The sequence below is a fragment of the Anomaloglossus baeobatrachus genome, chromosome 4 (assembly GCF_048569485.1).
Source record: "Anomaloglossus baeobatrachus isolate aAnoBae1 chromosome 4, aAnoBae1.hap1, whole genome shotgun sequence".
NCBI lineage: Eukaryota > Metazoa > Chordata > Amphibia > Anura > Aromobatidae > Anomaloglossus > Anomaloglossus baeobatrachus.
Genome location: NC_134356.1, coordinates 348,359,990 through 348,380,882, shown reverse-complemented (window position 1 = coordinate 348,380,882; position 20,893 = coordinate 348,359,990). Strand labels below are relative to the sequence as shown.

General features: G+C 44.0%; 1 protein-coding gene across 1 annotated transcript in view; it reads left to right on the top strand.

Annotated features, from left to right (window-relative positions):
• Window positions 1-20,893, top strand: part of MOV10L1 (Mov10 like RNA helicase 1) — a 371,844-nt gene that overhangs the window by 161,349 nt on the left and 189,602 nt on the right. The window contains exons 6-8 of the mRNA XM_075345097.1: window positions 11,256-11,396; window positions 11,714-12,265; window positions 15,463-15,663. Of these exons, the coding sequence (XP_075201212.1) occupies window positions 11,256-11,396; window positions 11,714-12,265; window positions 15,463-15,663 (894 nt within the window). The remainder of the gene's footprint in view (window positions 1-11,255; window positions 11,397-11,713; window positions 12,266-15,462; window positions 15,664-20,893) is intronic.

Below are 20,893 nucleotides of genomic sequence, written 5' to 3'. Positions count from 1 at the left end.
CCTCACAAAGTGTGCAAAACCTGTATTGAGAGCTTTGAGATCATGGTCCCAAGGAAAGAATGCTAAAGTTCAGTTTGGAGTTCCTATGGTTTGGAGAGAACCAAGCAATCCTTTAGAAGACTGTTATTTCTGCCTTATCGATGTAAAAGGTTTCAATAAGAAAAACAAGCAATATTTGCAATACCAGAGTATCCCTTCAGCTATTAGACCAGTTGCCCATAGTGAAGACATACCTGTTCCAAAATATACTGCGCTTCCAGAAAACCTTGACACAGATCTCTCCTCACATTGTTATACTGATGAAGAAAACAGTCCAGATGTTTTTCAGCCATGTGACGAAGATTGTGACAAACCAATTCTGTTTACTCAGTCTGCTTTAAATGATCTGGTTAGAGATATTTATCTACCAAAAGAGTCTGCTGAACTATTGGCTTCAAGACTACAAGAGAATCGAATGTTGAAACCCAGAACAAGTGTCTCATTTTATCGTAACAGGGAAGCAGAACTGCGTAAGTAATTCCACTCAGATGGCCAGTTTGTCTATTGTACTGATGTTGAAGGGCTACTTCTCTTTATGGGACTTCCAGCATATGATTCAAAGGATTGGAGGCTTTGATAGTTCCAAAAGAAGTTTAAAATGTGTTCTGTTACACAATGGAAATAAGTATGGCTCTGTACCAATAGGTCATTGTGTAAAAGTTAAAGAAGAATATAAAAACATCAAGATTGTTCTAGAGAGGTTACAATATAATGTTCATGGGTGGTTAATTTGTATTGATTTGAAAATGGTTAACTTTCTTTTGGGTCTGCAAGGAGGGTACACAAAACACCCTTGTTTTCTGTGCTACTGGGACAGTAGAGCTACAGCAGAGCATTGGGTGAAAACTGAATGGCCTCAGCGACAGAGTTTGGCATCTGACGATAAGAATGTCATCCATGATCCTCTGGTGGATAGGAAGAACATTGTCTTTCCTCCCTTGCACATAAAATGTGGATTGATGAAGCAGTTCGTGAAAGCTCTCAATCACAGTGGAGAATGCTTTAACTATATATGTTCAACTTTTCCTGGTCTTAGTGAAGAGAAGAAAAAGGCTGGAATATTTGATGGACCTCAAATAAGAACACTTACGAGAGACCCAAATTTTATCACATCAATGAGTGAGACAGAAGGAAGAGCTTGGAATGCATTTTGTAATGTGGTGCAGAATTTTCTAGAGAATAAGAAACCAGACAACTATGAAGAGATTGTGGAAGAGCTACTAATGAGTCTGCGAAATCTTAGATGTAGAATGAGTATCAAGATTCACTATTTACACAGCCATTTGGACTTTTTTCCTGAGAACCTTGGGGATGTGAGCGAGGAACAAGGGGAGCGTTTTCATCAGGACATTAAAACAATGGAAGAATGGTATCAAGGCCGGCGGGACTCACATATGATGGCTGACTATTGCTGGAGGTTGATGAGACACAACCCAGAAGCTGTATATCACAGATCAGCCAAGAAAAGAAAGTTCAAATAACTTCCATTTGCTATTCATCTGTGTGTATATGTATGTATGTGTGTGTGTGTGTGTGTGTGTGTGTGTGTGTGTGTGTGTGTGTGTGTGTGTGTGTATATATATATATATATATATATATATATATATATATATATATATATATATATATATATTGCCTTATTCTGTCTGTCTTGCTCCAAAATTGTGTCCTTACGGTGACAAACAGCGGATTGGCCGCTGGGCTCGCCATGGACCCGCCCCCCCGCACGGATTGGACGCTCGGCCTCACGGATTGGCTGCTCGCCTCGGCTCCTCCCCCCGCACGGATTGGCCGCTCGCCTCGCCTCGGCTCCGCCCCCCGCACGGATTGGCCGCTCGCCCAGGCTCCGCCCCCCACCCGGAATGGCCTCTCGCCCCGAGGTGAGCGCAACAAGGTCCTGCAGCGGCGGAACACACGCACACACATAAGAACAGGCACACACACACATCAGATCACACTCACTCTCACACACACCTCACACACACATCAGATCGCATCCACACACTCACAACATACCGTGATATCGCTTGCTTCTCGGCGGCGATCCTGTGCGTGCAGTGACCTTCCAGGACCTGCCGGAGGATCACATGGCCGGAAGCATGTGGTATCTCCGGATGTTGTGATTGTGTGAGCGCGTATGTGCGATATCGTCAGTGTGTGTGCGTGTATGCGATCGGATGTGTGCATGTATACTGTCTGATGTGTGACTGTGGAGCACGATGGGGGGTGCACAGCATGGGGGATGGAGCACGATGGGGAGTGCGCAGCATGGGGGATGGAGCACGATGGGGGGTGCGCAGCATGGGGGATGGAGCACGATGGGGGGTGCGCAGCATGGGGGATGGAGCACGATGGGGGGTGCGCAGCATGGGGGATGGAGCACGATGGGGAGTGCGTAGCATGGGGAATGTAGCACGATGGGGAGTGCGCAGCATGGGAGATGGAGCACGATGGGGGGTGCGCAGCATGGGGGATGGAGCACGATGTGGAGTGCACAGCATGGGGGATGGAGCACGATGGGGGGTGCGCAGCATGGAGGATGGAGCACGATGGGGAGTGCGCAGCATGGGGGATAGAGCACGATGGGGAGTGCGCAGCATGGTGGATGGAGCACGATCGGGAATGCGCAGCATGGGGAATGGAGCACGATGGGGAGTGCGCAGCATGGGGGATGGAGCACAATGTGGAGTGCACAGCATGGGGGATGGAGCACGATGGGGGGTGCGCAGCATGGAGGATGGAGCACGATGGGGAGTGCGCAGCATGGGGGATAGAGCACGATGGGGAGTGCGCAGCATGGGGGATAGAGCACGATGGGGAGGTGCGCAGCATGGTGGATGGAGCACGATCGGGAATGCGCAGCATGGGGAATGGAGCACGATGGGGAGTGCGCAGCATGGGGGATGGAGCACAATGGGGAGTGCGCAGCATGGGGGATGGAGCACGATGGGGGGTGCGCAGCATGGGGGATGGAGCACGATGGGGGGTGCGCAGCATGGGGGATGGAGCACGATGGGGGGTGCGCAGCATGGGGGATGGAGCACGTTTGGAAGTGCGCAGCATGGGGGATAGAGCACGATGGGGAGTGCGCAGCATGGGGGGATGGAGCACGATGGGGGGTGTACACCTCCCCCCAAAACACACACACCGCCACACACGCACTGCACAACAGACCACACACACTGGGAACCACAAACACTGCCCTACACAGACACCCACACACACAGACAACGCCGCACACACACAACACCCAACACACAAACACCGCGGCACACACAAATATACGCACATACCGCACAACACACACATTGCACAAAACATACCTCCCCCCAAAACACACACACCCCACACCCACACAAACCACGCAACACACACAATGCTACAGACACACAGCGCTCCACAAACAACGCAACACACAAACACCGCTCTCACCCCCCGCCACACCCAGACAACACCGAGAACATGTACAGCCCCTACACAAACACTTGGTAACTACACACAACAACATATATATATATATATATATATATAAATAAATAAACAAAAATCATACATTAACTACACAATACGTAAATTCTAGAATACCCGATGCATAAAATTGGGCCACCTTCTAGTAGATATATATATATATATATATATCTATATATATAATTGCCTTATTCTGTCTGTCTGTCTTATCCAAAATTGTGTCCTTACGGTGACACAAAGCTGATTGGCCGCTGGGCTCGCCATGGCCCCGCCCCCCCGCACGGATTGGCCGCTCGCTTCGCCTCGGCTCCGCCCCCCCACGGATTGGTCGCTCACCTCGGCCTGGCCCCGCCCTCCGCATGTTTTGACCGCTGGCCCCGGCCCTCCGCACGCATCGCCAGACATAACCTTGCGCTGCTGGGATCGTGACGGAGCCGGTGTATGCTGGTAACTATGATACACATCGGGTAACCAAGGGACCTTAGTTACCCGATGTGTATAATGGTTACCAGCGTTCACCGGCTCCGTCAAGATCCCAGCATCGCATTGTTATGTCTGGCGCTGCTAGGATCGTGACGGACCCGGTGTACACTGGTAACTATGATACACATCGGGTAACCAAGGGACCTTAGTTACCCGATGTGTGTAATGGTTACCAGCGTTCACCGGCTCCGTCAAGATCCCAGCATCGCAAGGTTATGTCTGGCGCTGCTGGGATCGTGACGGAGCCGGTGAACGCTGGTAACCATTATACACATCGGGTAACTAAGGTCCCTTGGTTACCCGATGTGTATCATAGTTACCAGCATACACCGGCTCCGTCAGGATCCCAGCAGCGCCAGACATAACCTTGCGATGCTGGGATCTTGACGGAGCCGGTGAACGCTGGTAACCATTATACACATCGGGTAACTAAGGTCCCTTAGTTACCCAATGTGTATCATAGTTACCAGCGTACACCGGCTCCCGGGGAGCCGGCATTATACTCCTCTCCCCCCAGGACTACTCCTCCTATTATAGTCCTCCTATTATACTCCTCTCTGAGTATAATAGGAGAACTATTATAGCATGGGGGATGGAGCACGATGGGGGGTGCGCAGCATGGGGGATGGAGCACGATGGGGGGTGCGCAGCATGGGGGATGGAGCACGATGGGGGGTGCGCAGCATGGGGGATGGAGCACGATGGGGGGTGCACAGCATGGGGGATGGAGCACGATGGGGAGTGCGCAGCATGGGGGAAGTAGCACGATGGGGGGTGCGCAGCATGGGGGATGGAGCACGATGGGGAGTGCACAGCATGGGGGATGGAGCACGATGTGGAGTGCGCAGCATGGAGGATGGAGCACGATGGGGAGTGCGCAGCATGGGGGATGGCGCACGATGGGGGGTGCGCAGCATGGGGAATGCGCAGCATAGGGGATGGAGCACGATGGGGGGTGGGCAGCATGGGGGATGGAGCACGATGGGGGTGCACAGCATGGGGGATGGGGCACGATGGGGGGTGCGCAGCATGGGGGATGGAGCTCGATGGGAGGTGCACACCTCCCCCCAACACACACACACAACACACCACACACACTGGGAACCACAAACACCGCCATACACAGACACCCACACACACAGACAACGCCGCACACACACAACACCCAACACACAAACACCGCGGCATACATAAATATACGCACATACCGCACAACACACACATTGCTCAAAACATACCTCCCCTCAAAACACACACACAAACCCCACACCCACACAAACCGCGCAACACACACACAACGCTACAGACACACAGCGCTCCACAAACAACGTAACACCCAACGCAACACACAAACAACACCGCTCTCACTCCCCGCCACACCCAGACAACACCCAGAACATGTACAGCGCCCTACACAAACACTTGGTAACTACACACAACAACATCTATAAATATATATATATATATATATATATATATATAAAAACAAAAATCATACATGAACTACACAATACGTAAATTCTAGAATACCCGATGCGTAGAATCGGGCCACCTTCTAGTATATATATATATATATATATATATATATATATATATATATATATATATATATATATACATATATATATATATATATGTGTATGTATATATGTGTATGTATGTATGTGTGTGTATGTATATATATATGTATGTGTTTTTATATTTTGTTGTTTAATTCTTTAAGTACTTTTGATTTGCTGTACATAGACTTTGTAATCTTTGTTATTCCTTGATTAAAAATATACAAAATGTAGTACCTAAAATCATGTGTTCAATAGGAGTAATTTTCAGCAAAAATATATCGAAATCCTGATGTGATAGCCAAAAACTGAGTTCATATTCGTAATCAGCAGGCAAAAATGTTTTAAAACCTTTTGCCAGAAAAATTGCGTTGACCAGGCAAACAAACTGCCCTTTCTTACAGTCAGATATTTCCAATTTTGACTCAACAGTCCAGATCACCTGCTGCCATTATTGTGTACCCCTTTCTCTATGTTTTTATGTATAGTCAAGCCACTTGGCTTTGTTTCAAAGTTGAACATATGGTGTTTTGGCTACAATTCTTCCATGAATACCACTTTTGAACAAACTTCTTCAAACAGTAAGGCGTGTGTAGCTGGGTCCAATTGGTTGCTGTCTGTTCTAAACTAATTCCAAAGGGAAAGAGAAGTTTCCAGCGCCAGGAATAGATTAAAAATCCTTTTTTATTGAAAATAGGGTAATAAAAATCCAGCAGATACCATAATAGATGTCAGAAAGATGGCAGAACAACGCGTTTCGACGCTTCAGGTCTTAGTCATGTTCTGACTTAGAGTGTAACCATCTCCCTTAAATCGGATCCCTGGTCCACTAATTAGTTCCACATGTGTGGTTTCACTAGAGGCAACTCCTCAACTAGTAATTACGAGGGATCCAAAACAAATGGAGATACACAGTAGCAAATTCACATATATGAGTATACATGATATAATATGGTATAATGCAAGTGTGCACAAATACAAAAAATATATACAGAAAAAACATATATACACATAAAATAACAACATATTAAAAACATTTGTATAGACCGATTTCCCTTGTTGTTTAATGTAACTATGAATATAGTATATAGTAATCCAACAAGACACTCTGCGTATAGCAATATAGATATAATTAAATACCTCAAGAGATATATGATCTCTAATAAGATGACAATCTGACAAATAACTTTCCACATATATATAACATATGCCTTCCCTTCAATAATATACCAAATGCAATAGTGGATGGATATTATGTACTAATCTAGCATTCCATTCATATTAAGATAAGCAATATTCCAATAGCAATTTTTTGGTTGCAAGCATATGGTAGAAAAAAAAAAAAAACCGCATAGTATGAATTGGGATATAAGTCACATTGATGCCATTAGGTGTAATATCAATAAGGTGTAATGCCAGTTATATTTAATAGTGTAATATCAAATCCTGGCGATTATTTAAGCCTTCCGGATATCTAGTGTTGAGGGTAAAAATCCAGAAGGATTCCCTATTTAATAATTTCCTTTTATGATCTCCACCTCTGATCGGTCTGGGTATCTGTTCTACACCCTTGAATTGAAAGCCGCTAACATCACCCTGGTGCACCAAGGCAAAGTGTTTTGAAACTGCTGATATAGCAATTGCGTTCTGTTTAAAAACGTCTGAAAGATGTCTTCTAATTCTTACTTTCAAAGGGCCCGTCGTGCAGCCTGTATATTGAATGTTACAGGTTTTACATGTTATTACATATATAACAAAGGTCGTGTTACAATTGATTAGGGAGTTTATGTGGAAAGTTTTTTGATTTGAGGTAGACTGAAAGGTTTTTCCTTTCTGTGCAAAACCGCACGCTTTACATTTATTCGCACCACATTTATAAAAACCTTTCAGGGTAATCCAAGAGGGTTTCTCTCTATGGTCAGGTTCACTCAAAAAAAGACTTGGAGAGAGAATGGTACCAAGGGTAGGAGCTCGTTTAGCAACACATCTAATATTATTTTTAGTTACTTGTTTTAAAATTGGGTCCTCACCAAGTATAGGTAAATATTTATTCACTATTTTTGTGATTGAATCAAATTGTTTACTATAATTAGTCGAAAAAACAATATTATTGCTTTGTTCCAATTTATTCTTGTATTTTCCTTTCCTTGGAATTTTTCCCAATAAATCTGATCTATTTATTTGTGCCACTATAGATTTGGCTCTATTAAGAACCCAGTCAGGGTACCCTCTGTCTGCAAGTCTGTCACAAGTCAAAGTCTCTTCCTTAAAATAGTCACTAGGTTGGGAACAATTTCGTTTCATTCTAATTAGTTCTCCTACAGGAATATTATATTTGGTCCGTGAGTGATGGCATGAGTCTGCTGTAAGGATAGAATTAGTAGCAGTAGATTTACGGTATGGTTTGATAATAACTCTATTCTTATTCTCAGAGCATAAAGTGATGTCCAAGAAGTTCATAGTTGTCTCATGAAAAGATGTTTTTTTGTTTTGTTTTTTTTTTCTACCATATGCTTGCAACCAAAAAATTGCTATTGGAATATTGCTTACCTTAATATGAATGGAATGTTAGATTAGTACATAATATCCATCCACTATTGCATTTGGTATATTATTGAAGGGAAGGCATATGTTATATATATGTGGAAAGTTATTTGTCAGATTGTCATCTTATTAGAGATCATATATCTCTTGAGGTATTTAATTATATCTATATTGCTATACGCAGAGTGTCTTGTTGGATTACTATATACTATATTCATAGTTACATTAAACAACAAGGGAAATCGGTCTATACAAATGTTTTTAATATGTTGTTATTTTATGTGTATATATGTTTTTTCTGTATATATTTTTTGTATTTGTGCACACTTGCATTATACCATATTATATCATGTATACTCATATATGTGAATTTGCTACTGTGTATCTCCATTTGTTTTGGATCCCTCGTAATTACTAGTTGAGGAGTTGCCTCTAGTGAAACCACACATGTGGAACTAATTAGTGGACCAGGGATCCGATTTAAGGGAGACGGTTACACTCTAAGTCAGAACATGACTAAGACCTGAAGCGTCGAAACGCGTTGTTCTGCCATCTTTCTGACATCTATTATGGTATCTGCTGGATTTTTATTACCCTATTTTCAATAAAAAAGGATTTTTAATCTATTCCTGGCGCTGGAAACTTCTCTTTCTATTTTCAATTGGATGGTTACCGAGCCTCATTCCTTGCGCATGATCCCTGATTGCAACCAGCAGGTCAGTCCTTGGTGAGCTGGACTCTCCCTTAATTCCAAAGGGAAGTACAGTATGTGCTGTTACTCAGCTGCACTGAATTTCTTTGGCAGACCACAGTTCCTCAACATTGCCCATTTCTTAGTGCTTCTTCAAAAGAGCTTGAACACCACATCTTAAAATCCCAGTTTGCTTTAAAATTTTTGCCTGGGAGAGACCTTGCTGATGTAGTATAATTACCTTGTGTCTCCTTGACGTGCTCAGTATTTCCATAGTGACATAGAATTGTCTTCCACAGCATCCCCATTGTAGCAGAGTTTGTCTGTTTTTAAGTCTGTTTGTAAGGGATTCTGTCAGAGGGTTTTTGATATGTAATCTGAAAATAGCATGCTGTAGGAGTTAAGTCACAGATTTCAGAGCTGTGTCTCTGTTGTTGCAATGTTTATTTTTGAACAAGGACCTTATCATTGCTCTGACTACATTGCCTCATACCTGGTAGTCAGATATGCCCTCTGCTCTGATTAGCAGCTCACTGTCTATAGACATTTTACATAGGCTGGTGTGGGTGGAGGCAGCTTTATCATCTGTGCTGCATTGAAATTAAATAATTTAAACACATGGTAGAGACCTGTCAGTCAGCTGCAGAAGCTAGGAAGAATCTAACCCAGAATCGCATCGGGTTCATCTCCTCTTACATTCCCCGGGCAGCTCTACAAAATGTTTTCTCTGAAGAGCCATAGTGTTCCAGAATAAAATACATACCTGGCTACAATCTGGTAATCAGAACCCGCACTGATGGAGTAGAGTCCACAAGAGGCTGTTTGTCACGAAAAGGGGGGGAGGAAGAGGAAGGAACAGCCCCCCCTTTCCACCAGACAGACCGAGCAAGCATGTGACTCGCTCTCTAGCGCTCCTCTTATAGTCAGGCCAATTATGGAATTGCCTGACAATAAGCCAGTAGGCCGCTATTCTACTATGCCGATGATTGAAGGGTTCCCGGTGAGAGTAAGGTATATATTCCCCCGACTCCTGAGAGCGGAATATATCTAAACCTGCCCAGATCTCACTGGTTTCCCCCCCAATGATCCTTGGTATAAACTTGCTGCCACCAATCGATTACGATAACCATTACGCCGAGCTCACAGACGTGGGATGTTATGGATCACAAGCAGGCATACAGATGTATCAGTAACCTTAGGGTTGAGGGTTTGGTCCATGCAGGGGGGTACTGTGTGGAGCCAGTTACATTTCAGGTATCCTCCACTACATGAATGAAGCACGTGACCCCCAGAAGAAATACAATGCGCAGATCCCTGCACCTACTTTTATCTGTTCTGTCTTGGGCTCATACGGCCTCCTCTCGTGACATCATCCTGGCTGGGAATTCCCTCCCCCTGCTGCTGGCTGAGAATGATCTAACGTTATATTTCCCAGCATAACTCGGCCCCTGAGCTACTCACACGGACGATATGACCCTCCATTTTGTCGTTGTGAATTGATCTCCGTTTTGATAGGAAATATGAGACTCCTGCGGGCTTCCTGTGGCCAGTTATTAATTATGGAGGGCTACGCACATCATACAGTTTTGCCGAAATATGTGTTACGTGCGTCTGGCCCTCAGGAATATGAAAATATGCCTGTCTTGTATGTGGGGGCGATGTACCCCCCAATATCGAAACTCTTCTGACGGTTCCGAATCGTCTGCCAGAGACGTTTGAAGTTAGGTTATAATCCTGGAGCTCCCCTCCCACATCCTGTGTAGGGCAATTCACTCCGCAGGGGGTGTGCTGGTTCAAGAGCTATCCTAATTGGATTTTGACACTTTGAGTTTTACATTTGCTGGCTAAAGGCCCAGTCACACACAACGACTTACCAGCGATCCCAAAAACGATACGACCTGATAGGGATCACTGGTAAGTCGCTGGGAGGTCGCTGGTGAGATGTCACACAGTCAGATCTTACCAGCGATGCAGGAACAATACAGGTCGCAGTAGCGACCTGTATAACGATCTCAGCAGTCACTGTGACCCTGTCACACAGTGTCAAACACAGCGATGTGTCCTGCCCAGCAGGACATCGCCTTTGAAGAAAATGGCCTGGACCATTCTGCAACGACTAGAGATCTCACAGCAGGGGCCTGATCGCTGGTAGATGTCACACATAACGAGATCGCTAACTGGATCGCTACTGCGTCACAGAAACCGTGACTCAGCAGCGATCTCGTTATGTGTGACAGTACCTTTACAGACAATTTCCTCAAGTTAATTAGCATACTGATTGAAGCCTCCTTAGGCCTCAAGGCCCAGTCACACACAACGAGAAACCATGGTCGTACCTTGACAAAATGGCGGCTATAGGAATATGGCTTAATAGATCAGAATATATCCCTATTTCCTCACACGGTTGAATAAGATTGTTGCATTGTGTAGCTTAACAATTGCTTATATTTATTGGCTTTTTTATGTTGCAGAATGTCATCCGATAATGAGGATTCCAACAGTCCACATTCTGCAGTTTTGATGATGAATAAAGGAGGCTTGGAGGTTTCCAGGATGACTCATTTTGGCGTGATCAAGCAAGGACAGAGTAAATCTTTGAACATTTCAATAGAGTAAGTACATTGTAAAATAAGCGCGTTTAGATGAATCTGTAAGTTAAAAAAAATAATGTAGGTAGTAAGTTGCTCTGATAAGATGCATTGAGAATTACTGTATCACTCCAGTTGTCCTGCTTGTACTAGACCCCTCCCTATAGAGGTCTAGGACCTCCTTAAGCGCATCATTGCTCCTTTTGAATAAGAGGTGCCAACTTCTATAGGTCACATAAAATCTTACATGTTCCTTTGATTTTTCTGCCTCTATACACTTAGTTGATGATCATAAGAGTTGACATTTAGAATTGATCTCTTAAAATATATATTTTTTTCAGGAACAAAGGAAATGATGTTCATTCATTGGTCTCTTGTAAAGTAGCCGGTCTGGAAAAGGAGAATAAATTCAAGTTTGAAATGTCTGCTCCTGAATCAGATTTGAGTAGTGTCTCCTCACCTACATTACAGTCACCTTCATCATCCATGTGTGATGCAGCCACTTGTAACCTAAATGAAACTGTTAGATCTAATGTTTTGCCCTTGGTAATGACTGCCAATTGGGTGAATACCGGGCTGTGTCATACACCCTATAAAACTTCAGGTTACCATTTGAAATACATGACTGGTTTTGCTCCTCCTTTTGAAGCAAGCACACTAAATTCTTCAAATGATGCATTAATGAGTCCTGTGCATACCCTACCCATGGTAGACAGCCACGTGACAGCATTTAATGGGCAATTGAGACCAGGAAACTTCCCTACTGTTCATGGATTAGGAGACTTGGATGTAAGCAAAATGGAAGCATGTGAGTCTTCAAAGGCTGACATTCATGAGGCACTGTTGATCCATCCTGGAGAGAAGATCTTCATCACAGTCACGTGTGAAGCAAGGTACTTAACATCTGCAGTGAAAAGTTCTTGCGTCTTACCCCGATATATACAATAATTTATGGCCAATTTTGGCCTGTTATTAAAGGTGTTCTGTGAGAAAGTGATAGGTGGTAATGTATTGATTGGGGAGTCTGACCACTGGAACCTCATCAATCAGAAGAGCAGGACACTTTTATACATGTTAACAAAGAACCGCAGTGTGGCACCCTCTCGATTCGTTCCCTATGGGGATGCACTGGTCTAGGCTTTTTCCGGCAACCCCATAGAGAATGAAGTGGCGGTCGAGCATATGTGCTGTGGTTCCATCCCAATGAGGATAAAAGTTCCCTGATCTGCCTATTAAAGCAAGTCCCAACAGTTGGCTAACCACTGATTTTAATAAGTAGGATATGTGATAATGTGTTTTCGCCAGAGTAAACGTTTAACATTATTTATTGCGATACTTACTGTATATCCTGAGTTTAGATGTCTACCTTGAATGAAAGAAAAGATGGTGCACTGCCACTGTATACAGAGTAGGCAGCTGATGTGTCTGATTGACCAGAAATCAGAGGTCTCAAACACATGGCTCACGGGCCGCATGCGGCCCCTGAGGCTGCTTGTTGCTCCCCGCAGACCCCTTGACGATCGCGGCCCTATCTTTGGGGTTGGCGCCAGCAGGACTTTACTACAGTTGAATAATTTGCGGTGCCGCACAGAGGAGCTGTCTACACTATACCAATGGCTGCCGCCCGCCCGCCAATCGTCACTGTATGACGTTACCTCCTTGCATCTGATTGGCGGGCACCAGCCATTGGTATAGTGCAGACAGCTCTTCTGCGCGTCACAGAAAATGATTCAACTGTAGTAAAGTCCTGCCGACACCTGGCATAGAGCCACTAAAAGCAGGTAAGATATGTGCCCATGATCAGGACCCACTGTGTCTTGGATGTGGCAGGTCCTGACCTGAGGGGCCGCAAGTCTCCTCTGCAGGAGACCGCAGCTGCTCGTGCCAGAGATCAGGGTTTAATGCGATGCAGTCTCTCTCTTCTGTTCTACCTAAGGAGGGTGCATGCGACTCCGCAGCTATCAATTGACCTGCTGCGGCCTCTGAAAGCCGCACCGCAGTCAGTGTTTGCTGCAGGCTGTACACGCACAGTGGGCAGGGGATTTGTAGAAATCCATCCATTGTGCTTGTACTGCACATCAAAACGTTTTGGGCGCAGCTGAAACACGCTGCATCCAAAATGCTGCAAACACTGATCATGGGCACACAGTCTAATAAGAGGGAACGGAGGAAAGGTGAGGAGAATTTTTTTTGTGTATTACTAAAGAATGGGCACAATACAACAGTGCACAAGGATGAGCACGATACTACAGGGCACAAGGATGAGCACGATACTACAGGGCACAAGGATGAGCACGATACTACAGGGCACAAGGATGAGCACGATACTACAGGGCACAAGGATGAGCACGATACTACAGGGCACAAGGATGAGCACGATACTACAGGGCACAAGGATGAGCACGATACTACAGGGCACAAGGATGAGCACGATACTACAGGGCACAAGGATGAGCACGATACTACAGGGCACAAGGATGAGCACGATACTACAGGGCACAAGGATGAGCACGATACTACAGGGCACAAGGATGAGCACGATACTACAGGGCACACGGATGAGCACGATACTACAGGGCACACGGATGGGGGATATTACTGCAGTATGGGGACATTACTACAAGATGTTGGCTAAGATTACTATATGATGCTGCTAATTTGTAAAACAATATTACGAGAAGGTGATAAGGCATTACAAGGCACACTCTTTTTTATAAAATATTGTTTTGTAGGCTATTTTTTTCTCAAATCTTGACCGAATTCTGGCTTATTTATGATAGTTAATCTCCCACCTTGGCTGCATGAATAGCTGAGTAATATTGCAAATACCAGCCGGACTTATCAGCTACATTTCACGGTGATACATGAATCTTACAGCAGCATTTTTGCCATCTTAGCATCTGGATTTGCATTTTAGGATATGTAGCATTTACATCAGACTTCTTTTATAAAACAAAAAACCCCTATTTCATCACTGCATTACAGGAACTCAAATGACCACACACGTTAGATAGTTGTCAGTATATCGCGCTGATGGCCTTAGGCTGCATTTACACTTATAATCATGAATGAGCACTGTTAATAACATTTCACAATTGTCTTGATGTACAAACAGGCTGCTGACCTCCCAACTGGATGCACATTGCTGAGAACCATGGCAGTCTGCGCACAGAGCGATGTAGCATTCAGTATACATTGTTACCGTCAATCTGCCTTTTGTAAACCGTGCACGGACTGATCTCCAATCAATCAACATTTACCTATCTCTGGTCATTTAGTAGCCTGCTTACATATGAAGCACACTGAGCGATCTGTAATAGATCATTCACGTTGCATATGCCTAACCGCTTTTCCGCCCCTCTTTAAAGTGAACCTGTCGGGTACAATATGCACCCAGTACCACGAGCAGTTCTGGGTGCATATTGCTAATCCCTGCCTAACCGTCCCCGTATACACTAGCATAGATAAAGAGATCTTTACAAAAAGTATTTCTAAAGATCTTTTACTATATGCTAATGAGCGAGGGCACTAGTCCCCTGGGCGTTAGTCGCCCCCATTAGCAAGTTAGTATGCCCCTGTGGGTGTTCTAACATGCTAATAAATGTGCAGCGTCACAGGATGATCTCACTCACCTCTCCACCGCCATCGCTGGATTTCGGCTCAGTGTGCATGAACCCGGAGTTTGGGTCATGCGCACTACTTCAGTTTGAAGCCAGGACGCGTACACCCGGCTTCATACTGCGCATGACCCAAACTCCTTAATGTAGCCAAGCATGCATGTATGGAAATGACCATTAATTTATCCAATATTGTTTAGCACCTCCACCCTATATTTAGCTGCCTTCTTGTTTCCTTTGGGCTGTTAATGACCTGTCAGTTGTTTCCAATAATTTCAGAATAGTGCATGATGAACAATGGTTTGTGTTAACACGTTTTCCATCTACATATAAGCGGTAAGAGGCCATTCGCCTGTTCTTTATTCCCAATGATCCAGGCATATTACGATTACTGATAATTGTGCCTTGTATTTTTAAACCATTTACAAATAACTATTCTCCAGATATAGAAATATCATATTTATTTGTCCCAGAAACCCAGGCCGCTGCAAAGAACTGGCATTATTTTGTTTCCAAGATTTTGTAATTGGACGCTACATTGAAGCCACTGTTCAAAGTGAGGAGGAGTTCTTATTGCTTCCCCCCAAGGAATTTTCTTCAAGGGATAAGAAGAAACTTCACGAACTGGAGCGAAGCAACAATTTACCAATATCTGTGTCTGTCCCATATAAAAGGCAAGTATGTGAACATGTGTATTTGTGAATACTAGAAGTATATCTACTGGTAGTGTCAGACTGGGGTGCCAAGGGCCCACCAGTAACATTGACTTTGGGGACCCACTGTTAAGCTACATGCAGATATTCCCTCATTCACAAATATGCAAATGTATTATACAAATATACTGGATACTTTTTTTGTTGAGATGCTGTATTTTAATGTACATGTGCAGTTCCTTGAAAAAGTTTTCATACTCCATGAGCTCTTCTACATTTTGTCACGTCATATTCACAAACTTAATGTATTTCATTGGGATGTCAGGTGATATCAACATTAAGTAGCAAGTATTTGTGAAATGTAAAGGAAATGTGTGGTTTTCTAAACATATGAAAAATATAAATATTGTGATATGCATTTGTATTCAGCCCCCCCATTCAATACTTTGTAGGACCATCTTTCTCTGGAATTACTGCTTCAAGTCTTTGGGGTGTAACCCTACCAAAAGAAGGAAATGGCAGAAAATAATATGATCAGAATTAATTTTAAATTATCAGGGTATACCTACCAAGATGTAGAAATCTGAAAAAATAATATTCAAGTGCTAAAAAAAAATCAAAAGTATCAAAAGTTTAATCAATTAATTTTATTAATTTATTGTTTCAAAAAATGAACTAAAAACACGAAATATGGACATAGTACCCCCTTCATGATATATGACGTATATTTACATCAGAAGTATCCCTTCCTTTGATCACCCGTTATGTGCCTCTAACAGTCTCGAGTGGATCGGAAATCCACTCGTGGCTATTAATAAGACAAATCCTGCTGTCAATCTATGACGGTGGGATGTAACTCGCAACAGCGGAGAGCACGGCATTCTCCACTACAATCGGCGCACCTGTGATGTCATTGCGGGGTGTGGATGGGTTGTCATGATGGGCTAGGGGGGTCAGCTGATGACCCGTGTCTGTCAGTACAATCCTCCTGTGAACTACGGGCTGGCATTCGTAGATCATGATTTCAACTATACAGAGCAGTGCTGATGATGAGATCAGACAATCACAGCTTTAAGCCCCTAGAACAGGGGTGGGCAATTAATTTTCCCATGGGGCCGCATGAGAAATTGGGATGGTTTTAGAGTGCCGGACTAATATAAGTAACTCAGTTCTACCCAATATACTACATTACTACACCTTATCCATATACTACACCTGTAATAAACTACATCACTACACCCCCATATGCTACACCTGTAATAAACTACATCACTACACCTCCATATACTACACCTGTAATATACTACACCCCTATATACTACACCTGTAATAAACTACATCACTACACCCCTATATACTACACTTGTAATATACTGTACCTCTACACTCCTGTATACTATACCTCTACACTCCTGTATACTATACCTGTAATATACTACACCTCTATATACTATACCTGTAATATACTGCACCTCTACACTCCTATATACTACACCTGTAATAAACTACACCTCTACACCCCTATATACTACACCTGTAATATACTGCACCTCTACACTCCTATATACTACACCTGAAATATATATCACTACACCACTATATACTACACCTGTAATATACTGCATCACTACACCCCCAGTATTAGTCACCAGTTCCCCCCCTCAGCTTATTAGTCACCACTCACCTCCCCCTCCTCATTGTCCCCTCTTCAGCTTTAGTCACCACTCACCTCCTCCTCCTTATTGTCCCCTCCTCAACTTTAGTCACCACTCACCGTCCTCTCTTCATTGTCCCCTCCTCAGCTATAGTCACCACTCACCTCCCCCTCCTTATTGTCCCCTCCTCAGCTATAGTCACCGCTCACCTCTCCCCCTCAGGCAGCTCTGTGCGGGCCCCCCACGATCTGCTTCTCCTGTACGTGTCCTGGATGCGCTGATGCAGTTCTCCTAGAGGCCTCGCGGCTGTTTCTCACAGTGAAGGTCCCTGCTGTGCCGCTTCTTCTCCTGCCGGCCGGGCGGAACTTTTTAAATGACACACGCCGCGCAGTACTGATGTCATCAGGGCGCACGCATGTGTTACAGAGAAAGTGCCGGCAGGGAACAGAGGAGAGATTCCTGCGTTCCGCTGCCTGCACTGACTGAGCTGGAGGATCGCTCCCTGCCCGGCATGCAGCAGCCCGGCTTCACTGCACCGGCTGAAGATGAGCGGGCCTGTCACAGGCAGTAGGCGGGCCGCATCCGGCCTGCGGGCCGCACCTTGCCCAGGTCTGCCCTAGAAAGACTAGTAAATACGAAAAAAGAAGTTAAAAGAAAAAAAACACAAGTTCAAATCTCTCCCTCCTTTTTTGCACCCCATTGAAAATAAAACAATTAAATAAAAAAAATACACATTTGGTATTGCTGCTTTCAGAAATGTCAAATCTATCTATATATAATATAAATTAATCCTATCGGTAAACGGCTTATCGATAATAAATTAAGAACACCAGAGCTACTTTTTTTGCTGCCGCAACATCGCAATGAAATTCAGTAGGAGGCAATCAAAATATCATATCTATCAGTAAAAATGCCAGGTCAGGGTAGAAAATATAAGCCATCACAGAGCCCCAGATCCCAAAAAATGAGAACAGTATGCATCTCGGAAATGGCGACAACACAAATTTGTTTTTATTTGTTTACAAATTTCTGAATAGCTGTAGCTCAGTGAGATTGGATTGTGAGCATCTGTGAACAGCAATTTTCAAGTCTTCTTGATTCTCATTTGGATTTAACGGGTTATTCCCATTTCCAAGATCCTATCCCAATATGTAGTAGATGTAATAATAATATTAGCAAATACCTCCAATTACAGTGCTGGCCAAAAGTATTGGTACCCCTGCAATTCTGTCAGATAATAATCAGTTTATTCTTGAAAATGATTGAAACACAAATTCTTCAATCTTCATTTATTTGTCTTCAATGAAAAAAATTGTCATAAAGCCAAATTGGATATAATTCCACACCAAACCTAAAAAAGGGGGTGGACAAAAGTATTGGCACTGTTTGAAAAATCATGTGATGGTTCTCTAATTTGTGCAATTAACAGAACCTGTAACTTACCTGTGGCACCTAACAGGTGTTGGCAATAACTAAATCACACTTGCAGCCAGTTGACATGGATTAAAGTTGACTAAACCTCTATCCTGTGTCCTTGTGTGTACCACATTGAGCATGGAGAAAAGAAAGAAGACCAAAAAACTGTCTGAGGACTTGAGAATCCAAATTGTGAGGAAGCATGAGCAATCTCAAGGCTACAAGCCCATCTCCAAAGACCTGAAAGTTCCTGTGTCTACGGTGCGCAGTGTCATTAAGAAGTTTAAAGCCCATGGCACTGTGGCTAACCTCCCTAGATGTGGAAGGAAAAGAAAAATTGACGAGAGATTTCAACGCAAGATTGTGCGGATGGTGGGTAAAGAACCTCGACTAACCTCCAAACAAGTTCAAGCTGCCCTGCAGTCCGAGGGTACAACAGTGTCAACCTGTACTATCCGTTGGAGTCTGAATGAAAAGGGACTGTATGGTAGGATACCCAGGAAGACCCCACTTCTTACCCCGAGACATAAAAAAAGCCAGGCTGGAGTTTGCCAAAACTTACCTGAGAAAGCCTAAAACTTTTTGGAAGAATGTTCTCTGGTCAGATGAGACAAAATTAGAGCTTTTTGGGAAAAGCCATCAACATAGAGTTTACAGGAAAATTGATGTTTTGGGGTTTCTTTGCTGCCTCTGGCACTGGACAGCTTGACCGTGTGCATGGCATTATGAAGTCTGAAGACTACCAACAAATTTTGCAGCATAATGTAGGGCCCAGTGTGAGAAAGCTGGGTCTACCTCAGAGGTCATGGGTCTTCCAGCAGAACAATGACCCAAAACACACTTCAAAAAGCACTAGAAAATGGTTTGATAGAAAGCACTGGAAACGACTGAAGTGGCCAGCAATGAGTCCAGACCTGAATCCCATAGAACACCTGTGGAGAGATCTCAAAATGGCAGTTTGGAGAAGGCACCCCTCAAATCTCAGGAACCTGGAGCAGTTTGCCAAAGAAGAATGGTGTAAAATTCCAGCAGAGCATTGTAAGAAACTCATTGATAGTTACCGGAAGCGGTTGTTCGCAGTTATTTTGGATAAAGGTTGTGCAACCAAGTATTAGGCCTAAGCCACACGGCGAGAAAAACAGTGCGAGTGGAGTGCGATAAAACATCGTCATTCCCCTCGGACCAATTCTAGCCTGTGTGTCAGCACACATGAGCGATTATTTTCTCAGCCCTAATCGGACTGAGAAAACAATCGCAGCATGCTGCGATTGTAATCTGAGACTCTTTCTCTCGCACCCATTCAAGTGAATGGGGCGAGAGAAAAATCGCACTGCACTCGCGGTACACCGGTGTACTGCCAGTGCAGTGCGAGAATGGCAATAGCCGGCTACGCAAGAGAGAGGGAGATAAATCCCTCCCTCCCCTCCTGAGAGCCACCCCGCCCCCTGCAGCTGAGGTCTGCTCGCACGAACGGACCTCAGTTGCAAGGACACACGCATGACACTCGGCTCTGCTGTACTGCCAGCACGAGCCGAGTGTCATGCAAGGGGATCGCAGTAGTCCCCGTGTGGCCCCAGCCTTAGGCTAAGGGTGCCAATACTTTTGTCTGGCCCATTTTGGGAGTTTTGTGTGAAATGATCAATGATTTCATTTTTGTTTCATTCTCTTTTGTGTTTTTTCATTGCAAGCAAAATAAATGAAGATAATAATACCAAAGAATTTGTGATTGCAATCATTTTCAAGAAGAAACTGAGTATTATCTGACAGAATTGCAGGGGTGCCAATACTTTTGGCCAGCACTGTAGAAATGTAGTATAGTTGCCCTGATATAGCCATGTTAGTTACTTCATGTGCAGGGCATGGCAGCATAGGTATCCTTGGTTACGTCCACTCATATAGTGACAGTTATTCAGTTAGTGGCTCGTGATTGTAACCTTGGATACATAAGCTACAATGCCCTGCACATGAGGTAAGAGACATGACTGTATTAGGTGAACCATACCACATTTCTAATTGAAGGGATTTGCTATTGTTGTTGTTGTTAATAATAATAATAATAATAATAATAATAATATCATCACCACATCTACTACAAAATGGGATTGGAACTTGGAGATGGGAATAACCTTTTAGGTTTGAACTTCGATTGGGATATTCAAACACATGAATATGCCTTGATC